This window comes from Wasmannia auropunctata, unplaced genomic scaffold (assembly GCF_000956235.1).
Source record: "Wasmannia auropunctata unplaced genomic scaffold, wasmannia.A_1.0 LD335681.1, whole genome shotgun sequence".
NCBI classification, from domain to species: Eukaryota; Metazoa; Arthropoda; class Insecta; order Hymenoptera; family Formicidae; genus Wasmannia; species Wasmannia auropunctata.
In genome coordinates this window covers 220,533-244,160 of record NW_012027209.1, presented here as the reverse complement: position 1 = coordinate 244,160, position 23,628 = coordinate 220,533, and the positions used below count along the sequence as shown (strand labels likewise).

Below are 23,628 nucleotides of genomic sequence, written 5' to 3'. Positions count from 1 at the left end.
CCCCCCCCTCCTTCTTACTTTCCCCGCTCTGAATCGGTTTAAGTATACATGTATATCATGATATTTACAATATGTACATACGTATGTACATACATACATACATAGGTATACATACGAGGATTCGGTGCGAAGTATGATGCACATGCGACTCTCGTTATGACACGGGCGAACGAGCCGGCAAGCGAGAGCGGAGAGGCAAGAGATACCGGAGTGACTAAGGAGTGGCAGGCTAAATATAATCCGCAGATCAGAAAACACGCATACAAACTGCGTAATCCCCCGCCTAGAACACGTTTAGTCGCCTTAAAACTATCCACTGCTCGCCATTCGTTTTAGGGTTACGCCGGTGCACATACCAGTTCTCTCTCTCTCTCTCTCTCTCTCTCTCTCTTTCTCCTTCCCCTCCTTTTCTCTCCGTGTGGAGACTTTGCGCATTTCCGCACTCGTTCCCGCAAGCGGGACAAGCGGTCCGCGACCGTTCGTTGCAGTGACTTCGGTGCAACGTTCGTGCACGTATGCGCGTTTTACGCGCATAGTATGAGCAGCACGCGCCTTCGATTACGCGCGCTCGGTTTATGTGCATCTACAAATGTGCATCAACGACAATGTATTTCGATTACGATAGTGTTATCACGTTAATTTGAAAAATTTTACGTTTTGCCCGTAATCACTGTAGTGATCGAGAGGCGTAGAAGAGAGTTCAGGTATCTTATATACGGGAGAAATATATAACGAAACAAAACTTTAATTCTTCTTTATAATGTTTGGACTTTAAAGTACACAATGTTATTCCGTACTACTTTGCATATGTGTTATTTGTCGAAGAAAGCTATAGCGAAGCTTTTCGCGTGTGTCGCTTTCGTGTTTTCTAATATCGAATTTTCACGACGAAGACAATCGACGATACTAAATCATAGATGTCCAAAATTTATCTCATTGTCAGTGACAAATCTTGACACTTTTTAATCGTACGTGAAGGTGAAATTTATTAAAAGCGAAAGATTAATTAAATCTCTATATACAATATAGAGCATAGGTTATATAGAATGATAACTCGTGTTAAAGATTGAATTTAGCTTATTTTATTTAGAAAATGTGGTCTTGATAATGTATGCCAAACTGTATTATATAGCTTGTATCGCCCGCGCGCTCTCTCTCTCTCTCTCTCTTTCTCTCAGTTTTATATTTATTTAGTCTAATATTACATACATACACCAAATCCTGCCATATTACATCGTATCTTTTATTTCTGTCTTTATTATGCAATACACACAAGTGTATTTATCATTATTGATATATATTGTTTTTAACGCTGTTAAATGTTAAGATTATGCCGCATAATTGAAATTATGCGGCACTTAAAAATTAAAATGACAATTTTGCGAGGAATTAGCTTTGGTCTGTAAAGTTATTAGTTTCGTGATAACCGTGTTGCTTATTCGAGCAATAGTGTAAGAATACCGGTGTGACCTCAATTTTTACAACTTTGTAGAGCGGAATACAAAGTGATCGTATCGTGTAAGAGTTTTTGTGTTAAAGAACTATAAAAATTTCTGCTATCTCATATGAGAAATTTAGACATAACAAAAGTAGTATATTTCGTAAAGTATCAGGAAGTACATAAGAAACTATAAAAAAAAGAAGGAAAAAGATGTGTAATATGTCCTCCAAATGATTATTTTTCTTTGGTTGCCACGAAGAGACAAGGGAATGAAATATAATATGTATAGGTAAACAAAAAGTGTGAATTAGTGCGGCTAAACAAATTTAGTATTACGAAAATTACGATCAATACAGGACAAGGTTTTCAATAAACGATCGTTTTGTTCCGGCGCATAATAATATCGCGCATGTCGGTAGGTAGAAGGGAGATGAAAGGAGGGACGAAATGTTAGTTAGCTAATTTTCTAGATCGGATGGACGATTCTTGGGATAAAATGAAGCCTTATGTCCGCTCTGTTTTGCGCGGAGCTCGCGGAGCGAGTTGCGACGCGACGCGACGGTGGGCACGATTGTGCGACAAATGGTGTGCGTATACACGCGGTATAATACGGACATAATTGTTCGCGGTTGTATAACGTAGCTTCCAGGCGGCCTCCGACGCGACGGCTCCGACAGTCATCGCCGCGGAGCGTCACGTCGCGTCGCTTCGATACGAACGTGGCGAAAAATCCCGTGATATTCCGCAGTCGCGTTTGATACTGTTCCAAGACCGATCGATTTCGTAGATCCGCGAAAATACGACAATCATATAAAAATCATTCGTGATTATTAACGACAACGAGTACGTTTCAGAAAATTACTTTCGGTCAAATCATTGGAGCGAAGAGTATATAATTATTATTGCGATTGACTCTTATATTCAAGAAAGCTGGTCTTTTTACAATTAAATTGGAACATTCAATTTATTTAAATTTTGCATTTGGATTTTCCAACACACGCGCGCGTATCGTGTGCGCGTGTACAAACGCTTCGAATCTCTATTCTTTGGGAACGACGATATTGGTCTTTCTGTATATTACATATATGATGTCGTCGAACGTGACGCGTCGCGTCCTTGCTTTAGACGGTCACTTTTTGCTTACTATGCAAAATTGACCGATCTTCTGCAGCTTCAGTTTCGATCCGGCCAATCCGGCTTTCGCGCGCTAACCACTATCCAGTGCGCGACGGGACGCCGATACACAACGAGGGCGTGAAGCAACAAAAGAAAAAACAAACAACGGCTAAATAACTATATTCAAATAAAATTGGTGCTGGCACCGTTCTCGCACCCGTTAGACTCGTCCGTATACGTACGTCATACAGTTCGGCGTAATTACGTAATACGTAATACCGACAACGATGCGACGACGTGACAGTGTGGCGTCGTGGCGTCGTGGTGTCGTGGTATCGTGCATCAGGTATCGTGGTATCATTCGTTTGGATTCGTGAAGACTCGCGTGCGCGTGATCATTGGTGATCGTACCGTCATCCATTCGCTCTTCCGTGCTCATCAGCATACTCGACGTTGTGCTCAAATAAAAACGTTCGTATATGCGTATGTACATACACTTGTGAACGTGTACGCGCGTGCTTATACATATATAATTTTCGGACGAGCGAGCAAACGCGTGCGATGCCGTTCTTCAACTTGATCACTCACGACATCGCGATCGCCGCATCGCGTTATGGTCGTCGTGCTTCCACGTGAGTCGCATGAGCCACATATGCGATTACGCGTCAAGTCGATGATTCGAAATTTGGTAAAGCGAGGAGATGAATAACGTAAAATTACATTTCCCATAAATTTACTCGACGCCACTTTTTTTTCATCGTATCGATGTTTGATTCGCGCGAGAAATCGACGACTTCAAGGCGTTGCGTTATTATCGCCATGATACCGTTGCGATTCTTTTTTTTTCGCATCACGCATCGTACAGTGCAGTACTTCCTGTTAATCGTGGAACCAAGTTGTATAAAAGTTGATGTCTAACGATTGACGCGATTACAAACAAAAGTTCACGATTGTATAGCCGACGGAATTTCTTTTAGCTATAGAATTAGCTGTAGAATTCGGCAGAGAAATTTAAGGCTTCGCCAGTATTTTTGTTGTCAGCCAAGTTTATAAGAGATATCTTCATGATATAAGCAGTGTGAATGTAGAAAATTATAACAAATATACTTGAAACACGGTGCACAAAATTTCATGGCTTGATTATATTTTTTCTTCATATAAACGAGAAATTTCGAATATAAAAATATTCAATTGTCACCAAAAAATTTATTACACTCACTCCTAAAAAAAGCAGTACACTATAAATTTAGGAAAAATTTATCAAATTTCAAATAATCATAACTTATGATAAATAAAAATATGAAGATAAAAATATGAATAAAAATGCAAAATGAAGCTTCAAATATCCAATATCTTAAAGAATATTTGAATAATAATCATGCTCGATCATTTTTTTCAATATAGCGGATAAAATGGGAAGATGTAAAATTAATAATCAAAGGTCCGAGCTTGCGATGATAGGTACATGGCGTGAATCAGGTGTCGTAGCAAAATGGTATAAAATGTACATTTGCAAATCCTCCTTGTGCAATTGTAGTGTGTGTGTGTGTGTGTGTGTGTGTATGTGTGTGTGTATGTGTTGCGTATTACAAGGAGGGTTTGGGGTAAGTCTTCATAGTAGTTGGTAAAATATTATGGAGAACGAGGTCCTTATCCTTGTGATATGCAAACACACATGCAATGGGATTCAATTCTAGTCAAACTGTTATATCTTTAAAATGCTTCTTTACCGAGCTCGATGCGATCATTTTTCGCTGTTATTCCAAATTTAATTAAAAAACACGTTTTTTTTTCAAATTTGTATAACTCAGCGAAAAATGATTGCATTGAAATCGGCCAAAAAGCATTTTGAAGATAATACTTTCATATGTATTTTGTCCCAATTTTGGGGTGCAACATCTGATTCACGCCATGCATCGTCGCAAGTTTGGATATTTTGCTTGGACATTATCAATTTTGCATTTTATCTGTCATTCGCCGTATTGAAAAAAATGGCCGAGCATAATTGCCATCCAAATATTCTTAAAGTGGATATTTGAAGCTTTATTTTGCATTTTTATTTATATATTTATCTTTATTATTTATCAAATTACGATAATTTGAAAATTTGATAAATTTTTTCTAAATTTTTAATGTACCGCTTTTTTGGGAGTGAGTGTATACTATATATATACGTTATACATATATATATATATTTTTTTTTTCTACGATAAATAAAACTTGGGAAATGCAGAAAAGTTATAACAAAGTACGCGAACCTCACGCGAAATGAAAGCGCAAGGTTTTTGTGCGATAAATACAACATGGAATACATGCATTGAAGGAATTTGTGTGATATACAGGTTTGTGCGTATAAAAGAAGATGTTTGCAAAATAACGTTTGTAAAATAGAATGCCATAAAAGTATCATCCGAAATCGTAACCAGACTATTACACGACTATTTTCATACGAAGAAAAGTTCGAAGAATCTTTCACCAACGAGATGCAGCGTCACGGTATTGATTCTTGATTTTCTTACGTCAGAGACGCAGAGACAAAGTAAATGATCCATTGCTTCTTCCGACGGATTAATGGAAATTACCATCGAAAGTCAAAAGATCTTTTCCTTCGCTCGAAGTAAGAAGGAAGCGAATTAGATGCTACTTACAATTAGTTACGGTGAAGATATGTTCTAAAAAAGTACTAAAGAGAATTACGATAATGCGATAAGCAGAACATTTCCGAAATATGTACATCTGGTTTTACTTGTTCGCCACTTAGTCTGTGATTCGTTTATCATTCAATCCTTCAGCAACAGCAAGGAGAATCCGAAAACCAATTTGAGGAAGGCTGCAGTCGAAGAGGCGAACGTCGCGTCACGAGAAAGCTAGGAAAAGTTGTAGCTATATATAATATAGGGGAGATGAACGAGGTGCGACACGTTTTGACAGCTCTGAGGACTCCCGCGAAGAGTAGTTCGATCTTGAGTAGCGGCGTTGCGAGTGTCGCGACGGCAACGTGGTATGACGTCCCGACACCGATTATCGTGCATTGTCGTGAATTCCGCGAGGAAGCGGAACGCGACGTCATCAAGAATGATGAAGCGAGTCACTGTAAAAGATCCTACAGCGAGAATGAGGAAATACAGGAAATAAGGTTTGTTGCAGAGAAAAATACGACGGCCAGATCCTCCTTCGAGAGAAATACGAACGTGCAGGAGCATTCGGAGATAGGCACAACACCGACCGCAACGTCGAGCTCTTTTGTTGGAGGATTCTCGTTGTCTCCCAACAGCATCGACAAGGCGTCGCAGAACAACGCGGAGGCTGTCATGAGTAGATTGACAATGAGTCAAGTCCGCGCGGACGTTAGGCCTTGTGGCCTCGAAGTGCAAAATCCCGAGTCTCACATAAACGAGAGAACTCAGAATGGCAAAAGATGCAGTACTACGATGGAATTGAATGCTACCACGACGGTAAAGACGGACGCCGATGGAGTGCCGACTATCAGTTTCAGTTTTTTGCGCACCGATGAGAATTTTCACGAGAACGACGCCGATGAGATCGTTATTCTGGAAGTTGACACGAGCGATCAAGCTGATTTTTCAGGAAATCAACTGTACGACCTTCCTAAGAGCGCCATTCTGGAAATTCAAAGTAGTCGAGCTTCCTTAGAACGAGCCAGTCGTGATAAGGAAGTAAATAAATCAGGCGAAGCCTCCTCATTACTGATGGATCGTCAGGATCTTTACGATGTGCCGAAATCAATGTGCAAGGACGTGTCTTCGAACAATTTGCGAGAAGAAGTGCCAATTTCTAGTCTTGAACAGGAAAATTGCAAGGCTGTGAACATGACTGTTTTGCTGGAGAAGAGGAACCAACAACACGACCGCCGAATGAAACGTTCCACCAGATCGCTTAAATCTGGTAGAAGAAGCTACGGCGCATCGGACAGCGACGGTTACGACGCTGGCATAGCGTCGATGTCGGGTTCGTACTCAGACCCGGAGTGTCCGAACGAGGAAGCGGCGTTGTCGGAGAGCGGTTCGAGCCGCAGCAGCAGCAAGCGGATGAGGCTGCAAAAGCGACGACTGGGCAAGGCTTGGGGCAGGATGCGTAGCTGGCTACGAGAGGAGAAGACTAGGATCGGCCAAGTGGTCAACAGGCATGCCAAGTTGCAAGCGGTCGGCGCGCTCAGTCCCGAGGTAGTGCGGAAAAAAAGGAAAGAAAAGAAATCTTGGCACGACTATAGAATTAGTTAAAGTCGATCGAAAGGCAGATTGATAACACAGAAACGCGGTTATTCGAGAATGTATATAAATTTTAATTTCCAATCCATTTGTTATCTGATTCTCAAAGATAACATTAAAATTTAGAATCCACTATGTGTTTATCCAAGTTGTTTAAATTCAAGTCAATTTTAAATAATGGAAAATTACTCGACATAAAAAATTCAGAGCGTAAAACTTGCGGTTAAAAAGCGCAAAATTGACAATTTATATGGTTCATTGCGTTTTGAGTTTGACTTGGTTATACATTATGAGCTTTTTTGCTCTTGTTCCAATTATTTCTTTATACACTTTTCCGAACATCCTACAATGATGCATGATGGATCATAACAAGTGCCAATGTAATAAACTTTAAGTTAAATAACTCGATATAAGTTTCCAAGATTTTCTTACCAAGATTTCTCTCTCTGATTATTAATATTTATTGATTATTTATTAATATTTCAAATATGCATTGTATAATAATATTTGAAGCGAATAAGTAAATTCTCGCGACTAAAATGCACGCAAAAGCGTGCATTGAATTTTTGGCTTACGTCAATTTTTTAAATTTTATTTCGATCGATTTTTTTATCTTTTAAAATTTTCGCATCAAGGTGCGAAGCAATTGTACCACTCCCGCGCGAACATCTAAGAGCAAGCAGCGTGGTTTCTATGATCTGACGCGAGCTCACACTCAGAAGACTGGCTCGATCACCAGAGTAGAAGAGTTTGGTCTATCGTCGGTGTCGGAGGAGGCAAATGTTTCCGACGATATGGAGAGACCAATATCAGCATTGCCCGATTCGGAAAATACAACATCAAATGGCACGAAAAAATTACATGGTAACCTGCGAAGAAAGACGGCAAGTTCGGATGACATTTTGGAGAATAACAGGACGAGATTACTGCCGGGGTCTTTTAGCATGGAGAAACTATGCTCACATATGACTGAGAACAACGAGATGAAGACGACAACGACAACAACGACGACAACGACAACGACAACGACGACGATGACGGCGGCGTCGGCAGTGACGGCGGGGACCAGCGGTGATGCTGAAGCGTCGAGAGACCATGGTGGAAAAAGTGGTCTGATTAAGAGGAGAATGCTCGGGTCAATTAGAGGATTAATGGCCTCGACTCATCTGTTGCAGACCTACGAGTCCGACGAGGTACTTTACATTCTTATTGCTTCTTTCTCATTGCTAGGATCACTGACATGTTTGTGCAATTGTAGCATATTTGCAATCAAAACTTTATGATCGAACGCGATGCATATCTTGATAGTTAGAAAGAAATAAAAAGAGATAGGTGCAAACGGAACTAAAAGATGTAGTTAGTCGATGTCTATATATATATATGTGCGTACAAATTTGTTTTTATTGACACTCTAAAGCGAATTCCGGGCACGGAATTTGTATACCCGTACACGCACGCCGTTCATATTCGAATGACCGAAACGTTACTGAAACCCAAATAAATTCGTTAAAAATTAAAAATTAGTAGATTTAACATCTCGCAAGAATCGTGCTGGTAAACACGGATATATAAGTTTACGAATAAAGTTTTTAAATAAGAATAACTTACAATCGATGTAGATTTGATATCGGCACATGTGACATTGTCAAAGACCTTGTCGTAGGACGATAAATTTCAGCCGATAGAGTTCAATAAAGTTAAAAAAGTTAAAAAACGATTTTTGTATCAAGAGTAATCATAATGCAAAAATTTAAAAATACATCTCCAAAATGTCTTTTAAATGTTTGTATTACAATCGTACATATATACATACAATACATATGTACGTAAATAAAATATTCGTTCGATTATATAACGTTCAAGCATTTTTTACAAAAATAAGATTTTCTGCCAATTCGCAAATGCTTGTTTATCTCCACTGGTCGTGGCACGTTTGTCACTGGTTATCTAAACGATTGCCATCTTTCCACAGATATTTTACAACAAATATAAAGTAGTCATTTCGAGATTTCACGAGATGGATGCGCGATAAATCAGTGACACACACAGAATGAGCATGCATGGAAATCTAAATGTCTGCGCGCTTTTTCGTGACGCATTTCGTTCTTACGAAAGGCTTTTCATATGTTTCTTTTCCCAACGACATCATTTTCAAAGTATCGCAAATCGCTTTCACTACAGACTTTAAAAAGATTAATTAAGCTATGTTCTAAAATATTCTAATATGTGTATCTAATGTAATATCTCATTTATATCTGTACACATAAATAAAACATAAATCTTTTAAGATATAGTTCTATAAAAACTAAAAAATATAAACTTTAAAAACTATACTTAATGTTTAATAATTAATTTACATTTGTAATTATATACGATCGAAATAACGTTAATACTAAAAAATATCGTCGTTTTCCAATTTTAGTTTTCCAGTTCTGCTTTCCCCAAGTTGAAATTTTATAGGTCGCTTGTCCGATCGAGAGAATTATTGACTATCCAAGAGAAATGGCGCTAAGCGGCCAGGCACGAACGTGTCTTGAAGCATCGCAAGAGCAAAGCATGGAAAGTGTGGGAAAGTTACGCGGAGAAAATAGCCGACTTTGTTTTACACACACACACACACACACACACACAAAACGCTTGACTGCCGTCTCCCTACGTGTTCTTATATGTGACTTGAAGATCGTATGCACGTGTAAGCGTATTTAGAGATGCGTGATTATGAGGAAAAGCAAAAATTGCATACTGGCGCTGTTTTTCGACTGTCGCTATATAATTTAACTGTGGATTTTTCGATAGCGTGATATAGGAGCCGATGATAGGAGTTTTCTCATTCATATTTAGACGATACAAAGATATAAAAGCACCGTAAACTAAATTATCAATTTTTTGTGTTAAAAATGCAAAATAAACAAATTATTATTATATACTCAGAAATTAATATATAACCGTGATCGGACAACATCGATCAATAATATACGACAATTATTATTGGAACGATGAAGAATTTTTGTAACATCCTCAATGCAAATTCAGTTTTGCTTACAATTCATTTTAGTTTCAATTTTGTCATCATAAAAATGTCACACAAACCATCCTACAAGATAATGCGCAAACTAATTGTTACGTAGAGTGAAATGCATTGTATCGTGTATATTTGATATTATTACAAAATTAGGGCGTGACATTTAACGGGCTGATAGTCATTGCACACACCACACACACACACACACACACACACACACACGTGCGCGCGCGCGCCATTCAAAGGATCGCTGGTCGCGATGAAAGTTTCTTTGTTTAACGATAAATATTAAATTCTCTGATATGACGAGATAAAAGGCAAAACTATTTGAAAATTCGCATGCAGAACTGGTCGCATTAAAATAGTTGATGATTCGTACCCATCCGCACTGGCACATTTGCATTAATACGAGCGCATGGCTTTATATAATCGTTCCATATAATATATGTATATTTGTTCAATCGAACTTGTATTAACGTTCAAAACGAGACATGGACGTGCGAATAAATAAATAATTATTAAAATTGCATTGACCGTGCAATAAGTGAGCCAAGTTGACTTACTACTTACAACAAGATGAATTATCGCGGTGCAGGTATTTCGAAAATGCTATACATCACCTATATGCATTTTACGTACGCTATAATATGGTAAATTTAATGGTTATCGACTGGTGACTAGCCATTGACTAACGCACCTGTTGCAACGAAGCGAATGGAAATAATCTACCTGTTGCAAGTGCACGCCCGTTTGTCGTCATCAACCCGTTGTAATCGGTGTATCGATTAACCTTTTAGCTGTCCAAATTGGTAATGGCTACACCAACTCGAATCGTTTCATCAACCGTTCTCAACCGTTACCCGTGAATGCACATAATCGTATTCGCTATGAGCACGCGCTATTTATCCATGAGGTATAACGGCGCATATAGTTTTTTTAAGGGGAGCAATTAAGCAAGAAAAACAGGCGGAAAGACGAGATTCCTAAAAATGCGAATTTTTATTTTATATAAACCGGTATCTTTATTGATAAGATATGCTCGTTTTTATTTGTTTTTCGTGTCTTGTGTTTCATGCAATTTACAACGATAATACGGTGAAATTTTTCCATTGATTTCTACACAAGTAGATTTTCCACGATAGAGTATAAATTGTGTGTGTGTGTGTGTGTGTATTTATATTGTTTCTTAATACTAATGAAACGAACAATCGTCAACCGTGTAATACAGTGCGATTGAAAGGTGAGTGACTCTGTCACTTGGCAGATCGATCATTGATCACGCGTTTATAATTAATTATTACCTGATCTGCGGTATATGCCGAATAATCGATATTGCGTTACGCAATCAGAAACGAGAAATAGAAAAGACGCTATCCGTGGCAAATTATGTCGTTTGACAAACGTGAAAAAAATGCGAAGCGAATTTGTGGACATATGTATGGTATAAGTAAGTATAATGGGACGATGGACATATGTATTATACATACATACATATGTGTATATATGTATATGAATGTTTTCCCTCATGTAACATTTTATCAATTCGCCGATTAGACCGATTACAACTTTCACGCCGTATCGTCGACTCTAGAAATTTCTCATATACCTATGCAAATACCTAGACAAATTTATCTCATTATATTAACATTCCGTTTTAACGTGTATATTATGTGGGCACTATCAGCGAAACAATTTTTTATATTGAAGAATTAATATACACAATGTTCAGAATGAGCTTGCGATAAAAACTGATGTAGAGATCTTTCAATCTTCAGAAGACTTCTAGTAGCTGTTATTTTAATGTGAAATATACCGAGTGTAAAGTATGTATGTAGATCAGGTGCATTTCTTAATATCTAATAACTTTTTTTTAACATCTGATATAATTAGCCCACTCTTGAAATACCGAGAATAGAAATGTAAATGTAAATGACAAATAGTAAATAACACGTAAGAAACGCTTTCGGTAGAATTTAGACCGAATCTATAGAAAGTTGCTCTGTCATTTTGTTAATCGCGTTACAAATAGACCACGTCTATTAGATGTTCTATTGCGTGATAATCGATATGCTTATCGCACGATATTGTTTTTTTTTTATAACGGTTGCACATATCTAGTGTAAAATTTTATTGCATGACTTTGAATGATAGGTATTGTTGTTAACAGACAGATATTATTGTTATTATTGTTATAATATTAACAACAAGTATACTTCTCGAAATTGTACAGTCAACAATCGTGGTGAAAATTACAAATAATTCCAATACATTAAAAAAAAAAAATATATATATATATTTTTTTTTTTATGTATAGCTGCAGTGTATTCGAAACTCGTTGTGTCTTTCCGCACAGATAACGAGATATACTGCGCAATGATTCATCAAGAAAAATTATCTGGTTGAGAGATCTCTGTCTCTCTCTCTCACTTTGTTCATCAAACAAGTTGTCAGATCGAAATCTCTAGAACATTATCAGTAATATTAATTCTGAAGAATGGTCATTTGAAATCATCGATGGCGCAAAAGCATGTTAGACGATACGCAATGCGATTATATATATCATTACAACGACAAGAATAATGTGCAATATGTGAAACCTGTGGAAAAAGAACGCGACGAAAAGATGTACATCGACAACTGAAAAATTGTCAATTAGATTTGGAAAGAACGTGCCGCGCCGGATTTTCTAGAAGTATATCTCAATTCTTAATTGGTTTTCTATGATTTTATAAGCCAGTTTAACTAACTTTTTGATGTCTTAAATAACTTGTATGCGCTATAATCGCGAAAATATATGCAGACACGCGGTGACGAAAACATAATCTATATATCCTTACCGACTAATACGTACATCTTTACTACTATTATTATATACTATTACCACTAGAGAGATGTTATGTAATATATAATTGCACATTATCGTCAAATGTCGAGTTTGCATTGATGAAACTTGATAATTTCGTTTTCAGAAATATTTTGATGAATGAAAAATTTGGATACGCGCTATGTAAAATTGTGGCTCGCTAACGACATACTGTCGTTAATTAAAATTAATTTAGATATTATTTTGTTTTTTATTCTTACGTTATAAATATTTTTTAAAGCTAATGATTTATGTAATTTACATTTGCTACTTGATTTATAAATCGTATCTCCAACGATTGCGTTTTAAAATTTGAAAATTTTTAAACAATCTACAGGTATCTCAGAACTGCTAACATAGAAATCAATTTGCTTAACTAAAAATTATCAGTCGTATTTAACACGCTATGCTCCAATAGCTTTGTAGAAAGGTGCAGGTTTTCTATTATTGGCATCGAATGAAATCTTATTTAAGCACGCACCAATGTAAATACCTACTCAATAAATTCGCGATGACAGTTCTGATCTTTTTAATTTTACGTTATCTTTATAGTTCTTTATAGATCTTTATAGTCTTACGTTATACGTTTGCTATATGTATACGTATTGTATCAAAATTTATCGTAACTTTGTACATAGGTACATGTCCTAGCTAATTAGCACGTAGCTCTTTTGATTTTCCTCAAGGCCTAGAATCGATGCGCGCGCGCTTGCTTTCACCTATCTTGGACTATGATTAAGCTTTAATTCGAATCAAGTGTCAGTCACCTTGGCGCTGCAAACGATAAGAAATAATATCCGATAACTATGAGAACGTTTATCGCGTACGAACAAACGCCTTTCCATATAGCTAATCTTTTACGATTTTATCATTCCTGCAGCTTCCGGAACGAGTCTTGAATAAAAGAAATTTCCTTTCCCCAGGCAGTGTTACCTATCGAAGTTGCAGAGAACAGCGCGTCCATTAAGATACAAAAGGATTTAATAATGAGAAAATAAAGGAGAAAAAAATAAGCACGTACATAAATATGTATATATATATATACAAGATCCGGCCGAATAATATGTACAAGCGGGCACGGCGTGATTTCTTATCAAGAAAATAAGAAAAAAAAATGTAAATACAATTTTTTCTTATTTTCGATTTAGTTTTCGAGAAAATCGAGTTTGAAAATCCGTTGCGTACGCATGCTGTTTACAGCTGAGATACGATTCATCGAGTGTAACGCATATCATGTTTATAAACAACTCTACTAAGAGTAAGCTTTACTAAGCCGAACAATCAGTTTTCGTTCAAATATCACGACGTAAAGGATATCGACAGAGATCAATTACATCAATTATAATCACGCAATCGAAGAATTGAAAAACTGAAATACGTTGCCGAGAGTTCATCCATCTGTAATTGGATGAGCACAGTTGTGCATCCGACAACGAGAACAACAGCTTCATCAACTGCAGTAATTCATAAAATAAAATTTTGTTCATTAAAAATTTTCTTTGTCTTTTTCTTTAAACTTAGTGGTTTTTAAATGCCGTGTAGACATTGTTTAAAACACTGCACGATACACATTATACGTTGCTCGATGAATCGTATTGTTAGCTATATTAACAGCGTGCGTATGCAGCGGATTTTTAAACTTGATTTTCTCAAAAGCTAAACCAACAATAAAAAAATTTTATTATATATTTTTTTCTTATTTTTTCGTCAAAGACGAGATTTTTTTCACACCGTGCCCCACTTGTACATATAATTCGGCCGGACCCTGTATATTTATATATTTTTTCTCACATTCTATATGTATAGCTTGGATTAAAAAAAGATAAAAATGTTCTGTTGTGTGTGTGTGTGTGTGTGTGTGCGTATGTGTAATTATTATTTTGTGATAACGATGAAGATAGAAGAAGACATACCGATTTATATATATATATATATATATATATATATATATATATATCATCATCAGGATTACGATAAGAAAAAATCTAGAGAATAGCGAAATAAAGCGTTGTTAAAAAATTCTCTTTCTTTCGGTTTTTTTTTAAGTATTTGTCTTATCGTCGTGCAATTTTTTAATTTCTTTCTTATCATGTGCAGGGAGGACAAGGTGGTTTCGAGGATGTACGAAGATATATCAAACAAGGAGGCGACTTTTGCAAAGAATTAGCATCGATTCTTCATGAAAGGTATTTTTTAAATGTTATCATTCTCATCGTTCGTCATTTGCGTGAGCGTGATTTTTCAATGAGGAAAATATGAAAATACGTTTCAGAGCCGAACTAGAAGCTACGTATGCGAAAGGACTCAGCAAACTCAGTAACAAGCTGACAAAGGCCTGCGCCAAGGATCAAGGTGATTATCGATTCTTTTCATTATAAATTTTATTCCATTGTGTCCATCGCGTTATATACATTTGATGGATAATACTAGGTACAATAATTGCAATTATATCTTTACTTAGTAATACATGAGAATAAGTTTGATGTAGAATTTCTCTTTAGTGAAAGTTATTGATAATTTAATAATGATCGTTACTTTTTCCTTCTTTCTTATCGTAAATATTGAAAATTCACACCTGATATACAGTATAATATTTATATATAGACTCGACACGAAAAATATTAATCGCAAGTTTTGCTAAAAAAATGAAATTTATATTTAAAAGAAAGAAGCTTTGCTCTCTTTTTCCCATTGTCAGTTTCCCATTTTATTAGTCTGTCAGGTCTATAAGGTTCCGTTTAAGTAAATATCGATGAAAGTGCGTTGACGCAAAATCACAAGTTACAAGTTGCAAAATGGCCGTAGCAATACCATCTTCTCTAATTGTCAGTATGAATCGCGATATATTTCCTCTTTCGTAATGCAGGTGGTAATAGCAACGGAGGTGTGAATGAGGCATGGAGGTGTGTCGGTGAGGAGATGGAGGCTTCGGCGGAGGCACATCGGCTATGGGGCATCGCGCTAAGTGAACAACTCGCCAAACCGCTTAGAGTGAGTTCGAATTTAATTGTAAATATAGGTCTAGGAAAGTGATTGTGCGTTTATAATCGTACCAAATTTATAAGGAAAAGACTGGATGTACAACCGCGTACTTACGCAATGTCGCACTTGGACACAATTGTTGTAAAACGATCAAATTAAAATCAAAAATTGCGGGAGGAAAATTTATTTTTCTTGGCAATTTCTCTCTCTCTCTCTCTTTCTCTCTCTCATTTCTTACGAATTATATTTCGCTGTTGAAAAGTGCGCAAATATTAAAATGATAATTATTGGTATGACATTTATACATGACGCATGATATTAATTTTAAGACAATTTTAAGATACTAGTTTTAATGACATTAATTAACTTTCTTTTTACGCGGACTACGCTTACTCACACAAAAACGTAAAGACGTAACGATTCAGTCTCGTATAGCGATGAACGTTAGAGACAGACATTGATCGGGACTCGATACAGAGAAACGGAAGAATAACGCATTTTTTTTCGTATGTAATGCGCAGGTGGGCGTAGCGGAGATGCAAGGCCGATCGAGAAAGAGCATTGAAAACTCGGTGGACAAGGCATCTAAGTCGCTTCAAGAATGGCGTGGAATAGCGGCGAAGAGCAAAAAGCAGAGTTTTGCGAGTGCGCGCGAGAACGAGAGACTGCAGGATCTGGCACGGTTGCAAACCATTAGTCAAAGCCAGCAGAGCAGCAACAACAGGTCGTCGAGTCATCACGTTACGGAAAAGGAAGCGAGCAAACTGGAGGCTAGACGGAGGAAAGCCGAAGACTCGTCGCGTCGAGCCGACACCGAATTCTACACGGTCAGCGTGAGAGCCGAGAGGGCCAGGCTGGAGTATGAGAGTACGATGAGGAAGGGCGCGAAGCAAATGGAACTACTTGAGGAGGAGCGACTGAGCGCTCTGAAAGATCTCGCCAACGTGTACTTGACGCACTTGCAGGCGCTCGCGCCACGACTACAGCAGGTAGTACGAACAAACGAAAGTTCGCTCGCTTCACTTGCAATGTGACTATACATCATGATCAGCTACAACTACACCACCTTGCCCTTCATTCAGGCTGCTTGTAAATGTAGCACAAGTTTTTTACAAATATCTATACTTTTTCAGAGCGCCGATCGCTTACTAACGCCCGTACGCAGCTGCAATGTGTCGCAGGATCTGGAGATCCTAAAAAATCTCGTACGCCGAATGGATAATCACGATGTGACGAACGCGGAGCAGTTGTTACCAGATTTCTACGCCGAACACGTCACGCTGGCAATGAATCGCGAACGGCGAAAGCAGGCGTTGGTGAGGGTGCTACATCTTATAAGGCAAGATCTCGAGAGGGAAAGACGGGGTAGAGAAGGGCTGGAAACGTTACACCGAGCCTTTGTCAAGACTCCAGCGTTTGCGGCGGATGAGAGCACGCAAAACGTGACGGACAAACTGCATCATGTACGCCAAGCACGCATTTATCGCTAATATGTAGTTAGAGATTATTTTGCGCCAATCATAAGTATATACGAGCGCGATGTGAATTGTTGTATGTTTCCGTAGATGCGTTCGATGTTGTTATATTTGGAGGCAGCTAGATACAAAGTCGGCGGTACGCTTGCCGAAGTGGAGGGTAGCAAACGGATCAAACATCCTTTATCGGAGCATATCCTAATCTCGAGAGACAAGCAGGGTTTACAGCAAAGTGTTCTCAAGGTATAGCACACTAGAGAAAATTATTTTTAAATCGCGAGGTGAACTGAATTAATTGCGAACGGACGTCACGGCAAAAATAGTAATTCTAAGCTTTAATATGTAAAATCATACGCTCTATCTTTATAGATAAAATAAACAAGACAATATATTGCAATCTCTTCCCTTGCAGATTCCTTCTTCGGCAAAGAATGAATCTTTTGAAGTTCAAGACAGTGATGACGAGCTCGAGTTGCATGCTTTGACTAAGGATCAAGACGCAGAGACCCGTGATTGGGCTGATCGTACAGCTGGTGACGGCAATTCGGAAAATCCGCCGGATGAGGATGACTTCAGCGACTTTGACGAGTTCAGCAGTCATTCGGAAGACAACAACAACCAGATTGATGGTACAGAAGTATCATCGACTAAGATTGAACGTGCGGAGCAATGCCGAGCGATCTACCAGTACTCGGCAAATCTGAACGACGAACTCAGTCTCAATCCGGGCGACCTAATAACTGTCCATCAAAAGCAACCAGACGGCTGGTGGATAGGCGAATGCCGAGGCCGTACCGGTATATTCCCCGCCACTTATGTCCAAGTCATTCATTAGTAAACCGCGCGAATGATTTTGTATTATCGATACTTGGGGTTAACATTTGAAAGAATTTAATTAATTCGACCAGAGACATGTCGACCACATCTGATTATAATATCCTTTTATAGGAGTTTCCATCTAGCTTCGTTAAATCAGATAAGAGTATTATAATGTGCCAATAACGTTACACGCAACACCATTATTTTATACGCACAATCGTGGATATTTCGACCATAAGCGCTCGCTTAAGCTCGTATAAAAATGACTTGAGAATTAATACCAAATAGTAGTTACCACCACTACATCCGATACGTTTAGTACCAATAAAGTCTGGCGAAAATATTTTAATCATTACAATATTTGTGCTATACGTTTATATGTCTATATATATACAATTCTGAATATTTTTATTAATTTTGTTAATGCATTTTAATTCGTCGTACATATTATTTATTGTTATCAAGATATGCGATATATTCGAAAGTTTATTAGCTGTCCTAATGATCTATCCTAATGAAAATTACGATTACTTATTTATTCTTTTCAGCTGTTACTATACATTTCCAGCTTGAGGATATTTTTCAAGTATACTGTATATGTATGTATATTTGTATATATATGTATATTGTATATGTACATCTCATTTTTAAAGCCAAGAATACCACCACAGGTATGATAATTTTTTCTTTGTAATTTATTAAGGATTTGTGAAAATAATGTAAAAGTAGTGAGAGTCTTCTAGAAACCACTGTTTTGCGAAACAATTTATGCGAAAGAATAAAACGCGCGTGCAAACAAAAAATTATATATATATATATATATATGTGTATGTATGTACATACACACATATAATTATATATTTGTATCATGCAAATAATCAACTGTAAATAATCAAATACATAAAAAATTATTCAAGTATTTACTACCGTAATGTTGATATAACACATTCATTTATAAATAAGTTATCTACTGCAATTTATCAATCCTCCGTGTCACCCAAGAAATCCTGTTGTAATTGCCTTTTTACTTCCTCTATAACATCCGTGCTATTGGCTGCAACAAAACGACTATCAAAATTGCGAAATAATTACGTCATTATTCATAACGCGAAAACTGCAACACACCGCAAAATGGACTGGTATTAGCTGTAGCCACGAAAAAGCTTCCACGCTGATTGTACATTTCTGCTCTAATGCCCATCTCCGTGCAGATGTTTCTGTCACATGGTTCCGCGATTATTTGTAAAAGATGCCTGTATGTCAAATTCCATTGGTGTGCCCAAAAACTGCAATTGCGCGCGGTAGCCGACGTCAAAGATTCTGTGAGATAGACGTAAGAACGTCCGTGGCTACACATCGCTCGTTGTATTGCTACAAGTGTAACAATTCTTCTTTTTTCTTGGTTCCTTAGATTGTTCTTAGATCAAGTTAATAATCATTTTATTAGAACTAACCATCCGTAGGAATCGGTAAGTAACTGAAATACGACGATTCCATTCTTATACAGCCAGGTTGCGTTTTACCGCCATTTGGGTAGAAATCAACGTGACCTATGTGCATTAATTAGGATAACAATTAAAAAATTAAATAAACGAGCTTCTTTAGGGGATTTACAAGGACAAAATTATATTATATGTATATCGTTCCGCTGAAGAATGTCAAAAAGACGCATTAAGAGGAAAAGAAGTGCGCGATAAATCGAATCGTATTGCGATCCGATTAAGTTTCATTGATTCGAGCTACCTATGGCTTCGGGTAAACCAAGACCCAGACTCGTGAATAATCTGCCATTTGTATGTATCACATCAACGAATGGCGCGTCACTTTTATGTAAATGAACAGACGTGTCAGTCCTGCGGAAACATGGCTGTGCTGGGTCCAGACCAGTGATCCTTTGCACAGTCCATCTGTTCTGCCTCTTTTTCAATTCTTTTGCGGCAAATCCGCAAATGTGAGCGCCGAGACTATGTCCTACCAGATGTAGAGGCCCCCAATTATTTACGTTCGGCTCATCACGCACTACGTTGTTGATCGTAGCATTTGTTACGTGTTCTATAAATCTTGGCAAACGAGAGAATTGACGTTAGTAGACTACTAATCTATACTAATCTATACGGATAATATACAATCATTCGAAAGCATCGTTTTTCAGATCTTCTTTCAAGCTTGTTGCGTTATCTGACAATTAAGTTAATTATATATAGGTAACTACTAACTATCGCATGCACTTTTAACATACGCACTTTGATATTTGATATCCGACTATTCTGGTGTTGACTGCTGCTTTGTAATAATTCCACGTATTACCGCCGGCGCTCCAATCTATTATCACCACATTAACATCATCCTGTACACGATTTCATAAAAAATGAGAGCGACTCTCTGCGATTTGAGAGAAAATCAGCGAGCGTAATCGACAAACTCACCCATTCGAGCAACGCCTTTTCCATGTCCCTGATCCATGTTTCCTGACCATGAGACAGGAAACCATGCACTATGATCACCGTTCTACGTTCTATCTTAAAATCTGTCCATTCTAAGCCAAACTGTTCGCCAAGCACTACTTGCACGCGTCGCGGTTGTTTCCTAGATGACAAAAGAAATCGTATGTCCAAAGCATTACTCCCGTTGGGCTGGCTCCTAAAGAACCATTCCAGAGTTGCCGCGACTGTCTGTCCCAATCCGAAGCAGTCTACTTGTTGGGGCTGTCGTACATCTTGCGATGAATTGCTAGACAATTCAGTCGAGTTGTCTACACGAGCGGACAATGTATATGTGAAATTCGTCAGGGTAGTCTCATTAAATAAAGGCACAATCTTTCTAGCGAGCGTCGTTTCATTTGGTACACGTCCAAGAGTCGTTACATTCATCGCATGTGGATGCCACAGGTGAAAACACTCCCCCCCGATGGAGAAGTGGTACAAAACGGCGAACGTAAGAATGATAGATACCATCGTCATCGACTAGCACTTGGCTTTTGGCATGTGCGTTGCCTTTTAACATATACGCTGATAAATACTCCATCATATCACATTTGACTATAAGATAACCCGATTTGTGCTTAATCAGAAAATTTCTAGACAAACAACTTTTTTATTCTCTTTTATGGTCACAGCAAACATTAAGAACCGAGGAATTCATTTCCGATAGCAACGAGTTATCGAAACCAATACAATCTTAGAATTAGTAATACTTTGATCGAGAAAAAGAGTCAATATTACTCTTTATTTTAATGTAAATAGAAATTGAATAGCAATTAAAATCTTTTCAATTTCAATCATGTCGTGTTTTTTACAGGATGTTTACTTTGTGTGCTTTAAATTAAAATTAATATTAAATAACACTAACAATATTAATGACCAATATTAATTAAAATTAATAATTCGATAAAATACTTCTAATATAGATTTGAATATACGAATGCATTAATTATTCTACGGACTTTATAAACATTTTAATAATTTTCACAGAAAAGCATAATATTTATAAATATATATACACACTTATATATATATATATTTATTTATTTATTTCTTTATGCTACAATCTGTATATTATTTATAAGGATGCATTCTTTGATGTATCATTTTATCTTTGCTTAACATTCATTGAACAACAAGGATAAAACGATATATCATGCATGATATATCGGAACTTTTTAAGGAAAAGACAAAGAATAAATGAATAATTTTATAATGCTTGAACTTTACAGTTAATTGTAAGATTATGTTCAAATACATCTTTCATGTTTTAGAAAATGTGGGAAAATATTATCAAAAACTCATTGGTATGAAATCAAAATGGATATTAAATACTAACCTAAATCCAAAAATACACAATTTCGATGTTGTTTTATATACACAGTATATGTATATTTCTACATACAGTCTATCCCTATATTTTTAGTTGTCAGAATTTTTTTTCTTTCTGAAGATAATTTGATGAAAAATGTGAGAAAAAAGAACATCGCGCGTTACAATCATATATTAAGTTTTGGCTTCTTCCACTTCTGGTATTTCTCCTTCTTCTTTTTCTGTATTTATAAAATTTCCAAATAAAAAAAATATTTTAGATATTAATTACTCATGAAAAAATAAAATAATATTTACTTACTTGAGGTTGTTGAAACTGTGTCTGATTTGCGCTACTTTGTTTACTACCACCTTGGAAGCTGCTAAAATCTACTGATCTGTAATCGAATCTTTCGGATGGTAACATACCCTGTTCCTTCAACAATTTCTCATTTGCTTTTCTATCGCCTTTTTTCCTAGCTCTTATCGATTTAATGATTTTAGAATTGTTATCACTCTGACTCCCTTGCATCTTTCGTTCTTCGATTGTGTCTTGTGTTTCCTGTTTTGCTTTCTTAGACACATGCACAGTTCCAGCATTCAAATACGATGCCGACATAGGCGTAGAAAAGTTATTGTCGTTCTTTTTCCCACTCTCATATTCTCTCTTCCTTTTTCTACCACGTTTTTCTACCATTTCACTTAAAATTGATTGGGTATGTTTCTTTTTCTTTTTAGGTATCTTTTTCGGTATCTCCGCTGGTTTATTTGTTTGAGATTTGTTTGACATTTGTTTAAAGTGTTGATGAACTCTATTTTTACTCTCGTTAATCTCAGCCTCGTTTACGTATTCATCCTCGATTTTCATAGTCGAATTTTCTTCTTTTTCTTCTTTCTTTTGTTGTTTTTCTTGTTGTTCTTTTGCTTCCTGATCCATTATCATTGGTATAACACATTTGTATCTCATAAACGGACTTACAAATATAGTCTTTTTTTTATCCTCTTTTTTACTGCTTTCCGTTTCTTCATCCTGAAAAGAGATAAAAAGTATAATCGATCATTAATGGAGCCTGAATTGAGAATGCTCAATGATGTGACATTGTTCTAAGACACACGAATAAGAAGGCAAGAAAAGTTTATGAGGCGTATAATACCAATCGTCCTTTGGAAAAACAACGTAAATGGATTGATATTACTGAACGCGAGTTTGATGCATTTGGGACTTCTTATAACATCTGGTGTAAATCATTCAAATGTACAAAATACAATGCATATGTGGAAGACGACGTCATATCCGACGTTATATCGTGCAAGCATGGGTATAAATCGATTTTGGAACATCTTGCAATTTATTCGTTTTGATGACACGACAAGAACGTCAGCAAATCGATAAAGCAGCACCCATACGTGACATATGGGCAATGCTCAATTCAAACTTGCAAAAATACTACAGGCCAACTGAAAATTTAACAATAGACGAATAATTATCTCCATATCGCGGTCGGACTAAATTCACGCAATATATTCCATCAAAACCTGCCAAATATGGAATAAAAATTTGGTGAATATGCGATGCTGAAAATTATTATCCACTCACTGGACAGATTTATACGGGAAAATTATCCACACGTCGAGAAATAAATCAAGGCGAAAGAGTAGTGAAAGACTTGGTCGTTCCATACAAAGGATCCGGACGAAATATCACGATGGATAATTTTTTTACGATTCTGCCATTGGCAAACATCTGTCATGGAATTTAACGATAGTAGGGACCTTGAAAAAAATAAACCTTATATTCCTCGAGAAATGACACCATCTAACTCACGTGAAGTACTTTCCACAATATACGGATCTCAAAACAACGTAACAATTTGTTCCTACGTTCCGAAA

At 37.0% G+C, this 23,628-nt stretch overlaps 3 protein-coding genes and 1 long non-coding RNA gene across 20 annotated transcripts in view; 1 reads left to right on the top strand and 3 right to left on the bottom strand.

Moving 5' to 3' along the window:
• LOC105456444 overlaps nt 1-371 on the bottom strand; it is a 2,007-nt gene extending 1,636 nt beyond the window's left edge. Inside the window, exon 1 of the long non-coding RNA XR_975255.1 lies at nt 116-371. This is a non-coding gene — a long non-coding RNA (uncharacterized LOC105456444). The remainder of the gene's footprint in view (nt 1-115) is intronic.
• LOC105456445 overlaps nt 1-18,305 on the top strand; it is a 33,327-nt gene extending 15,022 nt beyond the window's left edge. For 4 of the 15 annotated variants that reach the window (XM_011700489.1, XM_011700487.1, XM_011700488.1 and 1 more), the window contains 9 exons: nt 5,350-6,741; nt 7,422-7,979; nt 14,769-14,857; nt 14,944-15,023; nt 15,538-15,662; nt 16,175-16,642; nt 16,787-17,116; nt 17,219-17,371; nt 17,541-18,305. In XM_011700489.1, the coding sequence (XP_011698791.1) occupies nt 5,350-6,741; nt 7,422-7,979; nt 14,769-14,857; nt 14,944-15,023; nt 15,538-15,662; nt 16,175-16,642; nt 16,787-17,116; nt 17,219-17,371; nt 17,541-17,963 (3,618 nt within the window). In that variant the 3' untranslated portion in view covers nt 17,964-18,305. The other 11 variants (XM_011700499.1, XM_011700500.1, XM_011700496.1 and 8 more) reach the window with 11 other exon arrangements.
• A 319-nt stretch (nt 18,306-18,624) lies between these two features.
• LOC105456438 (phospholipase A1-like) lies at nt 18,625-21,460 on the bottom strand. Its single transcript, XM_011700470.1, has 6 exons — nt 20,374-21,460; nt 20,191-20,294; nt 19,691-20,007; nt 19,402-19,497; nt 19,073-19,318; nt 18,625-19,001 (listed from the first exon to the last, which is right to left on the bottom strand). Exons 1-6 carry the CDS (start codon nt 20,905-20,907, stop codon nt 18,928-18,930), a joined length of 1,371 nt encoding a protein of 456 aa, XP_011698772.1. The 5' UTR covers nt 20,908-21,460; the 3' UTR covers nt 18,625-18,927.
• A 161-nt stretch (nt 21,461-21,621) lies between these two features.
• LOC105456433 (exosome component 10) overlaps nt 21,622-23,628 on the bottom strand; it is a 5,427-nt gene continuing 3,420 nt past the window's right edge. For all 3 annotated transcript variants that reach the window (XM_011700462.1, XM_011700461.1, XM_011700460.1), the window contains 2 exons: nt 22,061-22,768; nt 21,622-21,980 (listed from right to left, as the gene is read on the bottom strand). In XM_011700462.1, the coding sequence (XP_011698764.1) occupies nt 21,927-21,980; nt 22,061-22,768 (762 nt within the window). In that variant the 3' untranslated portion in view covers nt 21,622-21,926. The remainder of the gene's footprint in view (nt 21,981-22,060; nt 22,769-23,628) is intronic.